The 17507-nt window shown below is 39.2% G+C and overlaps 1 protein-coding gene across 2 annotated transcripts in view; it reads left to right on the top strand.

Annotated features, from left to right (window-relative positions):
• The first annotated feature begins 3445 nt into the window (after positions 1-3445).
• Positions 3446-17507, top strand: part of LOC133547145 (oocyte zinc finger protein XlCOF6-like) — a 64247-nt gene continuing 50185 nt past the window's right edge. Inside the window, exons 1-2 of one of the 2 annotated variants that reach the window (XM_061892971.1) lie at positions 3446-3857; positions 12571-12825. In XM_061892971.1, coding sequence (XP_061748955.1) covers positions 3755-3857; positions 12571-12825 — 358 coding nt within the window. In that variant the 5' untranslated portion in view covers positions 3446-3754. The remainder of the gene's footprint in view (positions 3858-12570; positions 12826-17507) is intronic. The other variant, XM_061892969.1, reaches the window with a different exon arrangement.

Genomic DNA, 17507 nt, shown 5'->3' with positions numbered 1-17507 from the left:
TAATTTGGCTTTGTACCATATGTCGTGATTGATTTGGTCCTCTGTTGGTAGAATTGGTAGGAGGGATGTGTGTGCACTTGCGGTTTCCTTTATAACATTGAGATATTTGGTGAAAGCAGATTGCACGTCCATTTTGTCCTCTCCATTTTCCATCATTTCCAGGATATGTTTCTGCATGTTGCTTGCCTTGTTTAATTTAGATCTCCTCTCCTTCTCAACTGTTTCAATTCTGTGCATTAGGGCTTTTGGTGTCATTTTCACTGTGCGTTTTTTTTTTTACATCAGATGTTTGATCTGTGTCATACTTGCCAACCTTGAGACCTCCGATTTCGGGAGGTGGGGGTTGGAGGCATGGTCGAGGGCGTGGTTAAGAGGGAAGGAGTATATTTACCGCTAGATTCATAGATTTACCAAGTCAAGTATTTCATATATATCAATCAATCAATCAATCAATCAATCAATCAATGTTTATTTATATAGCCCTAAATCACTCGTGTCTCAAAGGGCTGCACAAACCACAACACAAAACACCACATATATATATATATATATATATATATATATATATATATATATATATATATATATATATATATATATAAAATACATACTTGAATTTCAGTGTTCATTTATTTACACATTTACACACACACAACACTCATCTACTCATTGTTGAGTTAAGGGTTGAATCGTACATCCTTTTTCTAACCATATGCATGTACAGTAGATGGCAGTATTGTCCTGTTTAAGAGTTTCACAACAATGCTGTTTGGCAGACGAACTGCTTTACGGTAGACGAAAACGGACTGCTGTTGTTGTATGTTGTTTTACCGCGCTGGGAGGACGTTAATGAAACTGCCTAACAATAAACCCACATAAGAAACCAATAACTCGCCCTCGATCATTTTACAGTTATAACATCATTGGGCAGACACGCTCTTTATACACGTCACTCAGGTCCGCATGGAGCTGGAGGGGGCGTGGCCTCCAGCTCCGCCTCAATTTCGGGAGAAAATTGTCCCAGGAGGTTTTCGGGAGAGGCGCTGAATTTCGGGAGTCTCCCGGAAAATCCAGGAGTGTTGGTAAGTATGATCTGTGTCCACCTGTTTTTCCATCTCTGCAGGTTGTGACTGATTTTCAATCATTTCTGACAGTTCAGCCTGTGAGGGTTCCATTTGACCTTTAATTGTATCACACATTGAATGCGTTACTTTTGACTCCATTAACACATGATCATGCATTTCCAAAGCATTGTATTTTCCTTTCCCAGGATCCATGATTATGCACAACCCACAATTCAAAATCAGATCAAATATATGGAAACCTTGTTAATGTCACTCAAAACACCAAACATCAAAACCGCAATTATTCATTTGCATTTGTCCAAACCAAAACCTCACCCACGAATGGGCTTGCACAAGGAATCATAAAACACCACCTTGTATTTTAAATGTACCCACGAACGGGTTGCAATCATGCACAACATCTCCTGGAAAATACCCACTAACCACCAATGCATTGGATTTTTTGTTGCTGTCTTTGTGTGCACACACTGTTATATGGCCATATATTACATACCTTTACTTCATGCTGGCCTGTGACTTTGTTCTTGTCTTCAAAAGATTTTCTTCGAAAAGAGTTCCATATCTTTGAAAAGAGTACACAACTTCAAACAGCGCTGCTCAGCTGTCGCTCCAAAGTGATATCTGTTTGTCGAGACATTATGTATTTTGCATCTAAAGGTCGGAGGTTCTGATGATAGTGAAAGCTAAGAGATGAACAATGTCTCCCTCGTTCAGAATACGCAAATTCACACTTATTTAGTTAGTTCTCGAATAAAATTTGAGTTTTGCCCCATTTGAGAAAAATCCCTCAGAGTATTTTACTATTTCTTTTTTTTTTTTACTTAAATGAAATGCTTTGAAAATAGAATGTGAGGTTACAGTGCACTTGACCTTAACATATATAATAATCATAGTTTGAGTTTGTGCCAAATTTGAGGAAAATCTATCAAAGAATTCTTGAGATATGGCTTTAACAATGTGCTAAGTTAAGACAAAATAATAAAAACAAATATATAAAAAAATACCCAAGACCTGCTGTCACATTGTTTTGTTCATGTAAACATTGTTTTATACCATATTGTGTACAGATTCTAAACTGTAATGCAGTTTTTGGTGTATTTCCATTTTTCATCATTATTCGATATTTTGATTGTTGTCAGCCATTTTGGGCCAAAGTGTTCTTTATTTTATTTTATTTCTTTACTTCCTCTTACAACAAAGTATCAGCTGAAAATTTTAATGTATAAAACATTATTGTTAAGCAAAATGTACCATGTGTATGTTCAATTGTACAGGTTGCTATTCACTTACTTTGAAGCATTTTTTTTTTCATTTGTTTTGTATGTTTCATGGTTTAAATTTAAATTAAAGTATACCAATGCTAAAATACCTGTATCAAATGTTAGGTATATGCATTAATGTCAATTTGTTAGAGAGAGTCTGTTTCCAGAATGAATATAAATACATTTACAAGAAAAAACAGCTGCATAAGATTTTCGATTTTTGGCATTCCTATTTTTATACATTTATGGCTCTTAAAAAAACTGCCAGGATATTTTGCGTAGAACATTTAACCTAATGTCTACAATGGCATTGTGTAGGCAAAAAAAGAGTAGTGCCCAGACGTGGGAACGAAAATCACTTTCTAGCCACTTTTTCCTGGTTCACCTTATGGCCTATAACTAAGAGTTTCCCGCTTGTCTCCAACCTTTCCCCCATGCATTCCTGAGAGTGTGTGCCTCACTGACACTCTGCTGTTAACAGGCGGCCTTTGTCTTTTGAGGCCTCCAATAAATACTAAAACAAAAAGGTATTCTCTGAACATTTCTTCTTAAATAGATTATTACATTGTAAAACAACAGACACTTTACTTTTGTGTGTCCTTATGTCCCTGCAAGATGATGTTACGTTTTGGACGCATGGCTGCAATGGTTGTGATCTCTCGAATGCAGAATTTTAGAATAGAATAGAAAGTACTTTCTTGATCCCTGGTGGAAATTCAGCACCACAGTTCGCTCACAATAGGCAATAATAATTTACACCAGTAAAACCAGCAAACCAGTAATTACAGTCTGCAAATTGTGTTGTTGTTGAATGATATTTATCAGATTTAAAGTCAAATACAGTTTATATACATGTCTGTCTATCTGTGTTGGCCCTGCGATGAGGTGGCGACCTGTCCAGGGTGTACGCCGACTTCCGCCTGAATGCAGCTGAGATAGGCTCTAGCACACCCCGCCATCCCTAAAGGGACACACAGTCGATAAAGGGATGGATGGATCATTGGTGGCCGTGATTTTTTGTGTAGACACCATGAAAACATACATTTAGAATGAATCGTTCATGACTTGCCCATCACGATGACTCGTTGGCCCCGCCCCTAAGTGACGCATGCGTGGAGGATATGCTCCTCGCAGCAAAGTCCTCCTTTACTCCACACACGCTTCTAAGCCTCGGCACATCTACTAACTACACTTTATTCATCCTCCATGTCAGCATCAACTCCACTCGTCTCACTCAACTTTGGACATTATTAGGCCCGCTTAGATTGCTCGTTGTTTGAGCGCGCTAGTTAGCCTAGCATGCTAGTTAGCTTAGCTTGTTAGTCGCTAACAAAGAGACGCGGATTTGATCAACACATCGCTTAGTTAAGATCAAGTGTGAGTGTAAAGTGTTGTGATTGTGTGAAAATGTGTGAAAGAACCATAGCAGAGTACGAGGAGGAACTTTGTCCAACTAAAGAGGAGAAGGAGCGACCACATCAAAAACCTCAAGTTGTGTTACACAGAACAGGTTTGTTTACTTCTTACTCTCACATCTTTACTAACTTTATATTTCATCATGAACATGACGTGTTTGATTAATAATTTATCAATAGGTGTACTCAGACACATGATTGTTATTGTGTTATTAATGTGATTATCAGACAGCAGTCATTTCCATTAGATAATGTTCAAATATAGGTGATTTGGCACACTTATAATTAAAAAAACAAAAATAATGTTGTTTTTCATCAGATATGTAGTAGTATTGTATATGTGGATGGGGGCCCTGCTTTGGTAATAATGTGTACCCCTTTCAGAGATCACATTTAGTTCCACTTCAAACATTCACATGTTGCACAATGAGATGAGATGGTATAACGTGAACAGTTCTGGAACTTTCTAACTCGGGGGAAAGAACGGGATCTCGTTGGAAGCGCGATGTATGAGCAGACGCTGTTTGGGTATAACAAAATGGTGGCTGCCAATGTAGTTTACAATGTCACTACTTCAGTAGTTGTCAAACTTTTTTCACCAAGTACCACCTCAGAAAATACTTGGATTTCCAAGTACCACCATCATGGACAGCATTAAAGTACAGTAGCACAGTAGGCCTTAATTATTCATTAAAAACAAGGAAGACACATTATTTAACAAGTATATTTAATATTTTAGTTACTGTAACATTACACACAGTTTGAACAGTAACACAGTGTTTGCATGTTGGAAAATAAAACAATGTACATAAAAAATGAAATAATATTTGGCGTACCATTAGGTGATACCCGCGTACCACTAGTGGTACACGTACCACAGTTTTAGAATCCCTGCTCGATCGGTTCAAGAAGACATGATCAATGCACGCGTGTGCAGAGACAAGGTCACTTCCATTTTATTTGTTTTACGTCAGTTATGTTCCTGCATGTTGTCACTACTATAGTTTTCCTTTTTGCAATCTTTATTTGAATAACAATTTCACATAAAAGATGACATGCTGATCATTTAAAAAATTACAGAGCTCCTAAAGGGACATAGGTACAATTTTTTTGAGATATGTATCTTGTGCGCACCAGAAACTATGATGCAGCTTCCTCAGTTGACCTCTGACCTGGTCCACAGAGATGACTAATGTTTGCGTAGAGGTGGAGGAGGAGGAGGAGGAGGAGGGGGTTGCAACCATGGCTGGGGGGGAGAAGAAAAGGGGGTGGATGCAATGAGGATTGGGGGGTGGGGAGAACAGTACTGGTTAAACCGGTTGAAGAAGTTCTTCATCTCATTGGCCCTCTCTATTGTCCCCCCTACTGCTCTGGTCTTTGTCTTGTGGCCTGTGATGGTTTTCACACCTTCCCAGACCTCCATCATGTTGTTCTGCTCCAGCTTCTTCCTGTAGCTGTCCTTAATCTTCCTCACGCGTCCTCTCACCTCCCGCTGTGCTGCTCTCATTGCCTCCCTGTCTCCACTCCAGAAGGCAGCTTTCTTCTTGTTGAGCACAGCTTGAACCTCCTGTGTTACCCAGAGTTTGTCATTAGGGTAGCACTGAACAGTCTTAGCAGGGCAGGTCACGTCTAGGCAGAAGTTGAGGTAATCCGTAGAACAGTGAGTCTGACCATCAATGTCCTCACCATGTGGAAACTGTGTACCATTTGTCTGTCACAGAATGACATCACACTAAGATGTTCAGTGACAGTTTTATTTAGCTATTTAGCATTTTTGTTCAGTATCAATCAATCAATGTTATTTATACAGCCCTAAATCACATTTGTCTCAAAGGGCAAAAAAAAGGCAGTACACATCTTCCAAACAAAGTGTTTGCGAGCGAAATTTTCTGAAATGTGTAGGTATATTCTTGCTATCGTTTACATTTTCAGAATGTATAATATTGTATTTTAGAGAAATGCTTTGACATTCTTGTCAGGTTCAAACACCGATGACATCTATTTGACAAGACAAGAAGCAAAGAAATCAAACAGAGACAGGATTCCATTTAGCTTATGAGGAGAAACGTCTGGGCTGCAACTTCGTACAGTTTCCCACCACGCTTTAAATAAATAAATGATAAATGGGTGTGAAAGTGAAGTGTGAATGTTGTCTGTCTATCTGTGTTGGCCCTGCGATGAGGTGGCGACTTGTCCAGGGTGTACCCCGCCTTCTGCCCGATTGTAGCTGAGATAGGCGCCAGAGCCCCCCGCGACCCCAAAAGGGAATAAGCGGTAGAAAATGGATGGATGGATGGATGGGTTGTACTTGTATAGCGCTTTTCTACCTTCAAGGTACTCAAAGCGCTTTGACACTACTTCCACATTTACCCATTCACACACACATTCACACACTGATGGAGGGAGCTGCCATGCAAGGCGCCAACCAGCACCCATCAGGAGCAAGGGTGAAGTGTCTTGCTCAGGACACAACGAGGTTGGTACTAGGTGGGATTTGAACCAGTGACCCTTGGGAGAGTGCGCACGGCCACTCTCCCAATGCGCCACGCCTCCCTTTGACGAGGGAGTTCCACGCTTCCTCTTTTATGTGGGCCTTTTCTGATTACATAGCTGCAGCTGTTTTTAAAGGGATGGGGGGGGGGGTCGTAAGCAGCTTTTGCACTCGGTCGTAAACAGTTTAAAGAAATGGTCTGCTTTGTAGATCTCAGGTTAGGAAAAGGTCTTCCTGTGGCTGTCAATAGATCAAAGAAACCGACACCTCCATGTTGCATCCCATTGCAGACAGTGGAGTTTTACAAGCCTTTTGTTTGATAAGATGAAAGACAGTTTTGGTCTTCTCACAGGGGACCTGAACTCAATGGAACACAAAGTTTTTTCATAACTTCCATCCATCCATTTTCTACCGCTTATTCCCTTTTGGGGTCGCGGGGGGCGCTGAACTCATATACAATTATTCTGAAAATTTTGTTATTATTGTTAATATCATATGGAATCAATTATTGGTCGCAGTAAAGTGGCAAATTGGGTACTTTTTAGCTCTAAAAAGGGTATTTCAACAAGTAAACAGTACAGTAGGTACTTTGATAGATGTAATGCTCATAATGCTCATAGGGACTGCGTGGCGTAGTGGGAGAGTGGCCGTGCGCAACCCGAGGGTCCCTGGTTCAATCCCCACCTAGTACCATCTTCGTCACGTCCGTTGTGTCCTGAGCAAGACACTTCACCCTTGCTCCTGATGGGTGCTGGTTTGGCGCCTTGCATGGCAGCTCCCTCCATCAGTGTGTGAATGTGTGTGTGAATGGGTAAATGTGGAAATAGTGTCAAAGCGCTTTGAGTACCTTGAAGGTAGAAAAGCGCTATACAAGAACAACCCACTTATTTTACCATAAGGGTATTCTAGTAAACTATACAGAGATGAGATTTTTCAGTATCAAAATATTACTTGAAATCAAATTTTGGCAGCAGCAGAGTGGTTGTTTCGGTATATTTTAGCTTTGTAAAGGGTATTTCTACAAGTATACAGTACAGTAGGTACTTCCATCAATCCATCTTCTTCCGCTTATCCGAGATCGGGTCGCGGGGGCAACAGCCTAAGCAGGGAAACCCAGACTTCCCTCTCCCCAGCCACTTCGTCTAGCTCTTCCTGAGGGATCCCGAGGCGTTCCCAGGCCAGCCGGGAGACATAGTCTTCCCAACGTGTTCTGGGTCTTCCCCGTGGCCTCGTACCGGTTGGACGTGCCCTAAACACCTCCCTCGGGAGGTGTTCGGGTGGCATCCTGACCAAATGCCCAGATGCCGAACCACCTCATCTGGCTCCTCTCCATGTGGAGGAACAGCGGCTTTACTTTGAGTTCCTCCCGGATGGCAGAGCTTCTCACCTTATCTCAGTAGGTACTTGATATATATATATATATATATATATATATATATATATATATATATATATATATATATATATATATATATATAATGCTCATTAGAGTATTCTAGTAAAATAAGCAGAGATGAGATGTGTCAATATCAAACTATTATTTAAAATACATTTTTGGCAGCAACAAAGTGGCCATTTCGGCAGATATTTGCTCTAAAAATGGTATTTCAACAAGCAAACAGTACAGTAGGTACTTGATATTGATATATCTGTGAATTGTGAATTATATTATATAGCGCTTTTTCTCTAGTGACTCAAAGCGCTTTACATAGTGAAACCCAATATCTAAGTTACATTCAAACCAGTGTGGGTGGCACTGGGAGCAGGTGGGTAAAGTGTCTTGCCCAAGGACACAACGGCAGTGACTAGGATGGCGGAAGCGGGAATCGAACCTGCAACCCTCAAGTTGCTGGCACGGCCACTCTACCAACCGAGCTAATGGTCATAAGGGCATTCTAGTAAAATGCGTGTGTGTAAATATGCGATGTGTAAATATCAAAATATTACATCAGATCACTTTTTGATTGAAGATTCAAGATTGTTTATTGTCATATGCACAGTTAAACACACAGTTTGCCGTACAATGAAAATCTTACTTTGCTAGTCCACCCTTCAACAAGTCACACTGTACTTAGCTAAAAATAAAAATGTATATACAAGGCACAGTAAGTAACATAACATTATTGCACATTCTGATTGACAGTCAACAGTATAAATATGGAGGTGACCTTGGGTCACAGCAGCAGTTAAAGTGTTTTTAGTGATCAACGGTGAAACGTGTCTACAGTGATGGTTCACAGTTAGGGGGTGGTCATTGTAGCTGTCTTTTGTTCAAAAAGACAAAAGTAAAGGGTTGGGGGGGAGCTGGCATTCAAAAGTTAGCATTCACAAGCCTGATGGCCTGTGGGTAAAAACTGTTTGTCTGTCTGGTAGTCCTGGATTTCAGGCTCCTGTATGGTCTGCCTGATGGTAGGAGGCTGAAGAGACTGTGTACTGTCCTTGATGATGATGTGTGCTCTCCTGGTGGCCCTGGTAGACTACATGTCCTGTAGTGAGGGGAAGGCTGCTCCTGATATGTACTGAGCAGTTTTAATCACTCACTGGAGTGCCTTCCTGTCCTTAGCAGTGCAGTTTCCATACCAGACCGTGATTGAGCTGGTAAGGACACTCTCAACCGTACTTCTATAGAAGTCGCTGAGAATTTTGGGTGGCATGCCAAATTTTCTCAGCTTTCTTAGGAAATACAGTCACTACTGGCCTTTCTTTATTGTTTGTTGGGTGTTGTGATCCCAGGTGAGGTCCTCGCTGATGTGAGTCCCGAGGAATTTAAAGGTTTTCACCCTGTCCACCTTTGTCCCACCTATGTACATCATCTCCTTGGTCTTGTCTGTGTTCAAGGAGAGATTATTATCCTTACACCAGGCCACCAGTTCCGCTACCTCCCTTCTGTACGTAGTATCATCTGCAAACTTGATGACAGTGGTGTTTGGCAGTCGTGTGTGAAGAGGGTGTACAATAGGGGGCTCAGCACGCAGCCTTGGGGGGTCCCAATGCCTAGAACCTTTGTGCCTGATGTCTGGTTGCCGATACTGACTGACTGGGGCCGGTTTGTGAGAAAGTTCAGGACCCAGTCACAGAGAGTTGGTGTCAGACCAACAGTGATGAGTTTAGCAGTGAGTTTTTGTGGGATGACCGTGTTAAAAGCAGAGCTGTAGTCGATGAATAATAGCCTGGCATAGGTGTCCTTGCCCTCTACGTGGGTGAGGGTGGTGTGGATGACGGGGTTGACTGCAACCTAACTGGACCGATTCTGCCGGCAGGCAAACTGTAGAGCAGGGGTCACCAACGCGGTGACCGCGGGCACCAGGTCGCCTGTAAGGACCAGATGAGTCGCCCGCTGGCCTGTTCTAAAAATAGCTCAAATAGCAGCACTTACCAGTGAGCTGCCTCTATTCTTTAAATTGTATTCATTTACTAGCAAGGTGGTCTCGCTTTGGTCGACCTTTTTAATTCTAAGAGAGACAAAACTCCAATAGAATTTGAAAATCCAAGAAAATATTTTAAAGACTTGGTCTTCACTTGTTTAAATACATTCATTTATTTTTTTACTTTGCTTCTTATAACTTTCAGAAAGACAATTTTTTGAAGAAAAAAAACAACCTTAAAATTTATTTTAGGATTGTTAAACACATTCACCTTTTTACCTTTTCAATTCCTTCCTCTTCTTTCCTGTCAATTTAAATCAATGTTCAAGTATTTTTTTTTTATTGTAAGGAATAATAAATACATTTTAATATAATTCTTCATTTTAGCTTCTGTTTTTTCGACAAAGTATCCATCCATCCATTTTCTACCGCTTATTCCCTTTCGGGGTCGCAGGGGGCGCTGGCGCCTATCTCAGCTACAATCGGGCGGAAGGCAGGGTACACCCTGGACAAGTCGCCACCTTATCGCAGGGCCAACACAGAGAGACAGACAACATTCACACTCACATTCACACACTAGGGACCATTTAGTGTTGCCAATCAACCTATCCCCAGGTGCATGTCTTTGGAGACAAAGTATATTAGTGAAATATTTCTTCAAACTTATTATGATTAAAATTCAGAGAAATTATTCTGGCAAATCTACAAAATCTGTAGAATCAAATTTAAATCTTATTTCAAAGTATTTTGAATTACTTTTAAAATTTTTGTTATGGAAAATCTAGAAGAAATAATGATTTGTCTTTGTTAGAAATATCGCTTGGTCCAATTTATTATATATTCTAACAAAGTGCAGATTGGATTTTAACCTATTCAAAAGATGTCATCAACATTCAAAAATTAATATTAATTAGGAAAAATGACTAATGATGTTCCATAAATTATTTTTTTAAATTGTTTCAAAAAGATTCAAATTAGCTAGTTTTTCTCTTCATTTTTTTCGGTTGAATTTGGAATTTTAAAGATAAACTGTTTTTAAAAATTGTATTTTAATTTTTTTCGTGTTTTCTCCTCTTTTAAACTGTTCAATTAAGTGTTTTTTCATCATTTATTCTCTACAAAAAAAAACTTCCGTAAAAAGAAAAAACATTTACGACAAAATGATAGACAGAAATATCAATTTTTTATATATATAGATTTGTTTATTAAAGGTAATTTGAGCAAATTGGCTATTTCTGGCAATTTATTTAAGTATGTATCAAACTGGAAGCCCTTCGCATTGATCAGTACCCAAGAAGTAGCTCTTGGTTTCAAAAAGGTTGGTGACCCCTGCTGTAGAGGGTCCAGTGTGTCTGGGATGGTCTTCTTGATGTGTGACATGACTATCCTCTCGAAGCACTTCATCACTATTGGGGTGAGTTGTCTAGTATGTTTACTATTTTATTTAGGAAAAACTTTCAATAAGAATCATATGTTTAATGTACCCGAAGATTTTTTGTTAAAATGAAGCCAATAATGTACTTTTTTGTGGTCCCATTTATTTAGAGAAGTATTGAAAAGTATCAAAATACATTTTGGTATAGGTCCCGGTACTATAATATTGGTATCGGGACAACACTAGTAAGAGCAGAATTCATTGGTTGATTCTTTGACCACCTTAGTAGTCATTTTTTCACTGGAGAGATTAGTCTCTACGATGCAACCAAGATAGGTAATCTCATTTTTGTTTGTTATTATATTGTCACCCACTTTGACTGTGAAGTTGTCTACTTTTCTGAGGTTAGGAATTGACCCAAAGACCTGTGTACTTGCAAGTACCGAGGCAAGTCTTATTTCGGCAGTTTCTCATTGAAAGCCTTGCTAGTCTAGGTCTTGAGGATTGTAGCTTCGCTTATTTTGTGGCCGTCAGCCTCGGTTCTGTTCTTTATGGGTACAGAAAATGATGGAATGATCACTTAAGCCGCACACAGTTGTTCCACTCGTGGTGATCTGAGACTGGTCAGAAGTAACAAGGAGGTCTATGAAGGTTTAACAGGACTCACTCACCCTGGTAGTGTGCTTAATGAGCTAAGTGAGACAATGTTGGTGGCACAGCTTAGTGAAGGTTTTAAAAATGGGTGCATCCTTTCAGGACATATCTGTGTTCCAGTCCCCAAGAAGTAAACCTGTATCAACATGTTTACATAAAACTCACACACTCACTAAATACATTTTATACTGTAAACAAATCTAATTAAAGTTATAATTTCACTTCCTAAATCTGACTTACAAGTATCAATAAGTGAACATAAACAATTATTTTCAATAACTAAAGTAGTCAAAACTTGAATTATTAAGGTGACTGACTTTCCTTCAGCGTGTCGTAGATGGTCTCCAATTCCTAAAGAGGAATTGTTGATGAAGATACTCCATAAAACAGCACATAGTAAAACATGTTTTTGTGAAAGTTCCTTTTGGCCCAGGCAACAAAATGACCACCAAAAAATATTTTGCATGATCACAAAAACATACCATGAATGTTTTTGCAGTGATTTTGGAATTAGATTTTTTGAATTTCCAGGATATTTTAGTTATAGTAATGACTATGGCATTAAAAGAATATGTTTAAGTTTACAGATAAAGTTTAGGTGTCATAGACCGTATACACAATACAATTTTTACACACTTTACATCAGTGAAGTTAGTAATTGCTTCAATCAATGCTGCCTCGTACTTATAAAAACTTTTCAAATTGCCCCTCATCAAATTTCCAAGTCTGTTTTTGTACTCACTGTTCCACTTTTGAATTAATTTTAGGAACCAATTGGGTATTTCCTGTGTTTTTATTGTTTGTTTTGCTACACACTTTTAACACAACACACGGAAGAACACAAATAATGTAATTGTGTCAACAGTGTCAGTTCAAAACTATTTCTATTCCCTCTTGATCTTATTTACTTATTTACCCAACAGATGTCCAGCAGCCCTCTCACATTAAAGAGGAAGAGGAGAATCCACAGCCCCCTCACATTAAAGAGGAAGAGGAGAATCCACAGCCCCCCCACATTAAAGAGGAAGAGGAGGAAGTGTGGATGAGTCAGGAGGGAGAGTGTCCTGTAGGGCAGGAGGAGGCTGATGTCAGCAAGTTTCCACTGACTGTTGTCTCTGTGAAGACTGAAGAGCATGAAGACAAACCACCTGAGTCCTCACAGCTTCATCACAGTCCAAGTAAGCACAACATTTTATTCTCAGGGCATTCAATCCATCACAACTGGACTCTTCACTTTGTCTTACAAGACCTTTGTGCTCTCATCCAAGTAGGCTTCATCACTTCATGCTCATACACTTCAAGTCTTAAATCTAATCATTGGAATTTAGAGGAGAACTGCACTTTTTTGAGGAATTTTTCTATCGTTCACAATCATTATAAAAGACATGATGGTGGATATATAAAAAAAAATAAATCCCATTCTAACTAGGGCTGGGCGATATGGCCTTTTAATAATATCTCAATATTTTTAGTCCACATCACGATACAGCATATATATGTGGATATTTTGCCTTAGCCTTGAATGAACACTTGATGCATATAATCACAGCAGTATGATGATTCTATGTGTCTACATTCAAACATTCTTCTTCATACTGCATTCATATATGCTACTTTTAAACTTTCATGCAGAGAGGGAAACCACAACTAAGTCAAATTAGCAAAAGTGTATTTATTAAACAGTTATTAAGCAGTGGCACAAACATTCATGTCATTTCCAAAGCAAAAAGTGCAAGATTGTCAGAGACATTTTAAAACAAGCTATGAGTGCACTTTTGTGCAAGATGTCACTAAGATGACATAGCAAAACAACACTATATTAAAGTGCACCTGTTGTACAGAACACCACTACAATAGTTTAAAACAAATAAAGTGCACTTTTCTGCATGATGTCACACAAGATATTTCAATAAGTGTCAAATAAAAATGTGCTGCATAATAGGAAATCAAATAGTGTATGTCCTTCACTATGTGGTAGGTTCCTACGGACGTTATCTCCTTCTGTTGTTGACCAGTTTTTTCATATGGGGTTGATGTGGAAATGTTTGCTTGGGCATTTTGTGGGTGTGGCACCAAACTGAGATGTTGACATGCAGAGTTTCAAGCACTCCTCATTCTCTAGCGGGTGACTTTTCAAATGATGCTACACATTAGCAGTGCTGCTACTTTTTGTAGCAACACTTTTGCCGCATACTTGACATATTACGGTTGTCTTTTCAACATCTTCCCTTTTGAAACCAAACCACCGCCAGACAATGGACTCTGTGCTGCTTTTCTTGGGAATTAATTATTCCTTCATTTGTTACCAGACTAGCACCTTCTTTCTCTCGTATTACCACTAGCACCACCCCGTTAGCACCACAGCTAACGTTATAATGCCGCTACCTGTCTGCTCTGCGAGGGCGTATGACGTTGCACACGCGACAGTATGTGACGTATGTGAGAAGGTGCGCTTGTTTTATGTCTCTGTGAGAAGGACAGACAAGGAGTGAGAAGAGGATGTAGTGTAATGCCCGCGGCTAAAAGCAACTGAGTGAGAATCTATACTCCAATACTAACAATATAGTCATTTTCTATATCGCACAGAGACAAACCCACAATATATGGAGTATATTACATATATCACCCAGCCCTAATTCTAACTCATAAATGTAAATAAAAGTCCACTTGCAATGGAGCCAATGGGAGGTCCTCTCTAATCATCCAAAAAACGCCAACCAAGTATTGAGTTGAGTTGAGAGGAGTATGACTTTATTTGGAACATGCATGCATACAACATGATACATCACACATGCATGCATACAACATGATACATCACACATGCATGCATACAACATGATACATCACACATGCATGCATACAACATGATACATCACACATGCATGCATACAACATGATACATCACACATGCATGCATACAACATGATACATCACACATGCATGCATACAACATGATACATCACACATGCATGCATACAACATGATACATCACACATGCATGCATACAACATGATACATCACACATGCATGTATACAACATGATAAATCACACATGCATGCATACAACATGATACATCGCACATGCATGCATACAACATGATACATCACACATGCACGCATACAACATGATACATCACACATGCATGCATACAACATGATACATCACACATGCATGCATACAACATGATACATCACACATGCATGCATACAACATGATACATCACACATGCATGCATACAACATGATACATCACACATGCATGCATACAACATGATACATCACACATGCATGCATACAACATGATACATCACACATGCATGCATACAACATGATACATCACACATGCATGCATACAACATGATACATCACACATGCATGCATACAACATGATAAATCACACATGCATGCATACAACATGATACATCGCACATGCATGCATACAACATGATACATCACACATGCACGCATACAACATGATACATCACACATGCATGCATACAACATGATACATCACACATGCATGCATACAACATGATACATCACACATGCATGCATACAACATGATACATCACACATGCATGCATACAACATGATACATCACACATGCATGCATACAACATGATACATCACACATGCATGCATACAACATGATGCATCACACATGCATGCATACAACATGATACATCACACATGCATGCATACAACATGATACATCACACATGCATGTATACAACATGATAAATCACACATGCATGCATACAACATGATACATCGCACATGGATGCATACAACATGATACATCACACATGGATGCATACAACATGATACATCACACATGCACGCATACAACATGATAATCACACATGCATGTATACAACATGATACATCACACATGCATGCATACAACATGATACATCACACATGCACGCATACAACATGATACGTCACACATGCATGCATACTACATGATACATCACACATGCATGTATACAACATGATACATCACACATGCATGTATACAACATGATACATCACACATGCATGCATACAACATGATACGTCACACATGCATGCATACAACATGATACATCGCACATGCATGCATACAACATGATACATCACACATGCACGCATACAACATGATAATCACACATGCATGTATACAACATGATACATCACACATGCATGCATACAACATGATACATCACACATGCATGCATACAACATGATACATCACACATGCATGCATACAACATGATACATCACACATGCATGCATACAACATGATACATCACACATGCATGCATACAACATGATACATCACACATGCATGCATACAACATGATACATCACACATGCATGCATACAACATGATACATCGCACATGCATGCATACAACATGATACATCACACATGCACGCATACAACATGATAATCACACATGCATGTATACAACATGATACATCACACATGCATGCATACAACATGATACATCACACATGCACGCATACAACATGATACATCACACATGCATGTATACAACATGATACATCACAATTGCATGCATACAACATGATACATCGCACATGCATGCATACAACATGATACATCGCACATGCATGCATACAACATGATACGTCACACATGCATGCATACTACATGATACATCACACATGCATGTATACAACATGATACATCACACATGCATGTATACAACATGATACATCACACATGCATGCATACAACATGATACGTCACACATGCATGCATACAACATGATACATCGCACATGCATGCATACAACATGATACATCACACATGCACGCATACAACATGATAATCACACATGCATGTATACAACATGATACATCACACATGCATGCATACAACATGATACATCACACATGCACGCATACAACATGATACATCACACATGCATGTATACAACATGATACATCACAATTGCATGCATACAACATGATACATCGCACATGCATGCATACAACATGATACGTCACACATGCATGCATACTACATGATACATCACGCATGCATGTATACAACATGATACATCACACATGCATGTATACAACATGATACGTCACACATGCATGCATACTACATGATACATCACACATGCATGTATACAACATGATACATCACACATGCATGTATACAACATGATACATCACACATGCATGCATACAACATGATACGTCACACATGCATGCATACAACATGATACATCGCACATGCATGCATACAACATGATACATCACACATGCACGCATACAACATGATAATCACACATGCATGTATACAACATGATACATCACACATGCATGCATACAACATGATACATCACACATGCACGCATACAACATGATACATCACACATGCATGTATACAACATGATACATCACAATTGCATGCATACAACATGATACATCGCACATGCATGCATACAACATGATACGTCACACATGCATGCATACTACATGATACATCACGCATGCATGTATACAACATGATACATCACACATGCATGTATACAACATGATACATCACACATGCATGCATACAACATGATACATCACACATGCATGCATACAACATGATACATCACACATGCATGTATACAACATGATACATCGCACATGCATGCATACAACATGATACATCACACATGCATGCATACAACATGATACATCACACATGCATGCATACAACATGATACATCACACATGCATGCATACAACATGATACATCACGCATGCATGCATAGAACATGATACATCACACATGCATGTATACAACATGATAAATCACACATGCATGCATACAACATGATACATCGCAC

The sequence above is a fragment of the Nerophis ophidion genome, unplaced genomic scaffold (assembly GCF_033978795.1).
Source record: "Nerophis ophidion isolate RoL-2023_Sa unplaced genomic scaffold, RoL_Noph_v1.0 HiC_scaffold_68, whole genome shotgun sequence".
NCBI classification, from domain to species: Eukaryota; Metazoa; Chordata; class Actinopteri; order Syngnathiformes; family Syngnathidae; genus Nerophis; species Nerophis ophidion.
The sequence above is the reverse complement of the archived record's forward strand: the minus strand, read 5'-3'. Positions and strand labels throughout refer to the sequence as shown.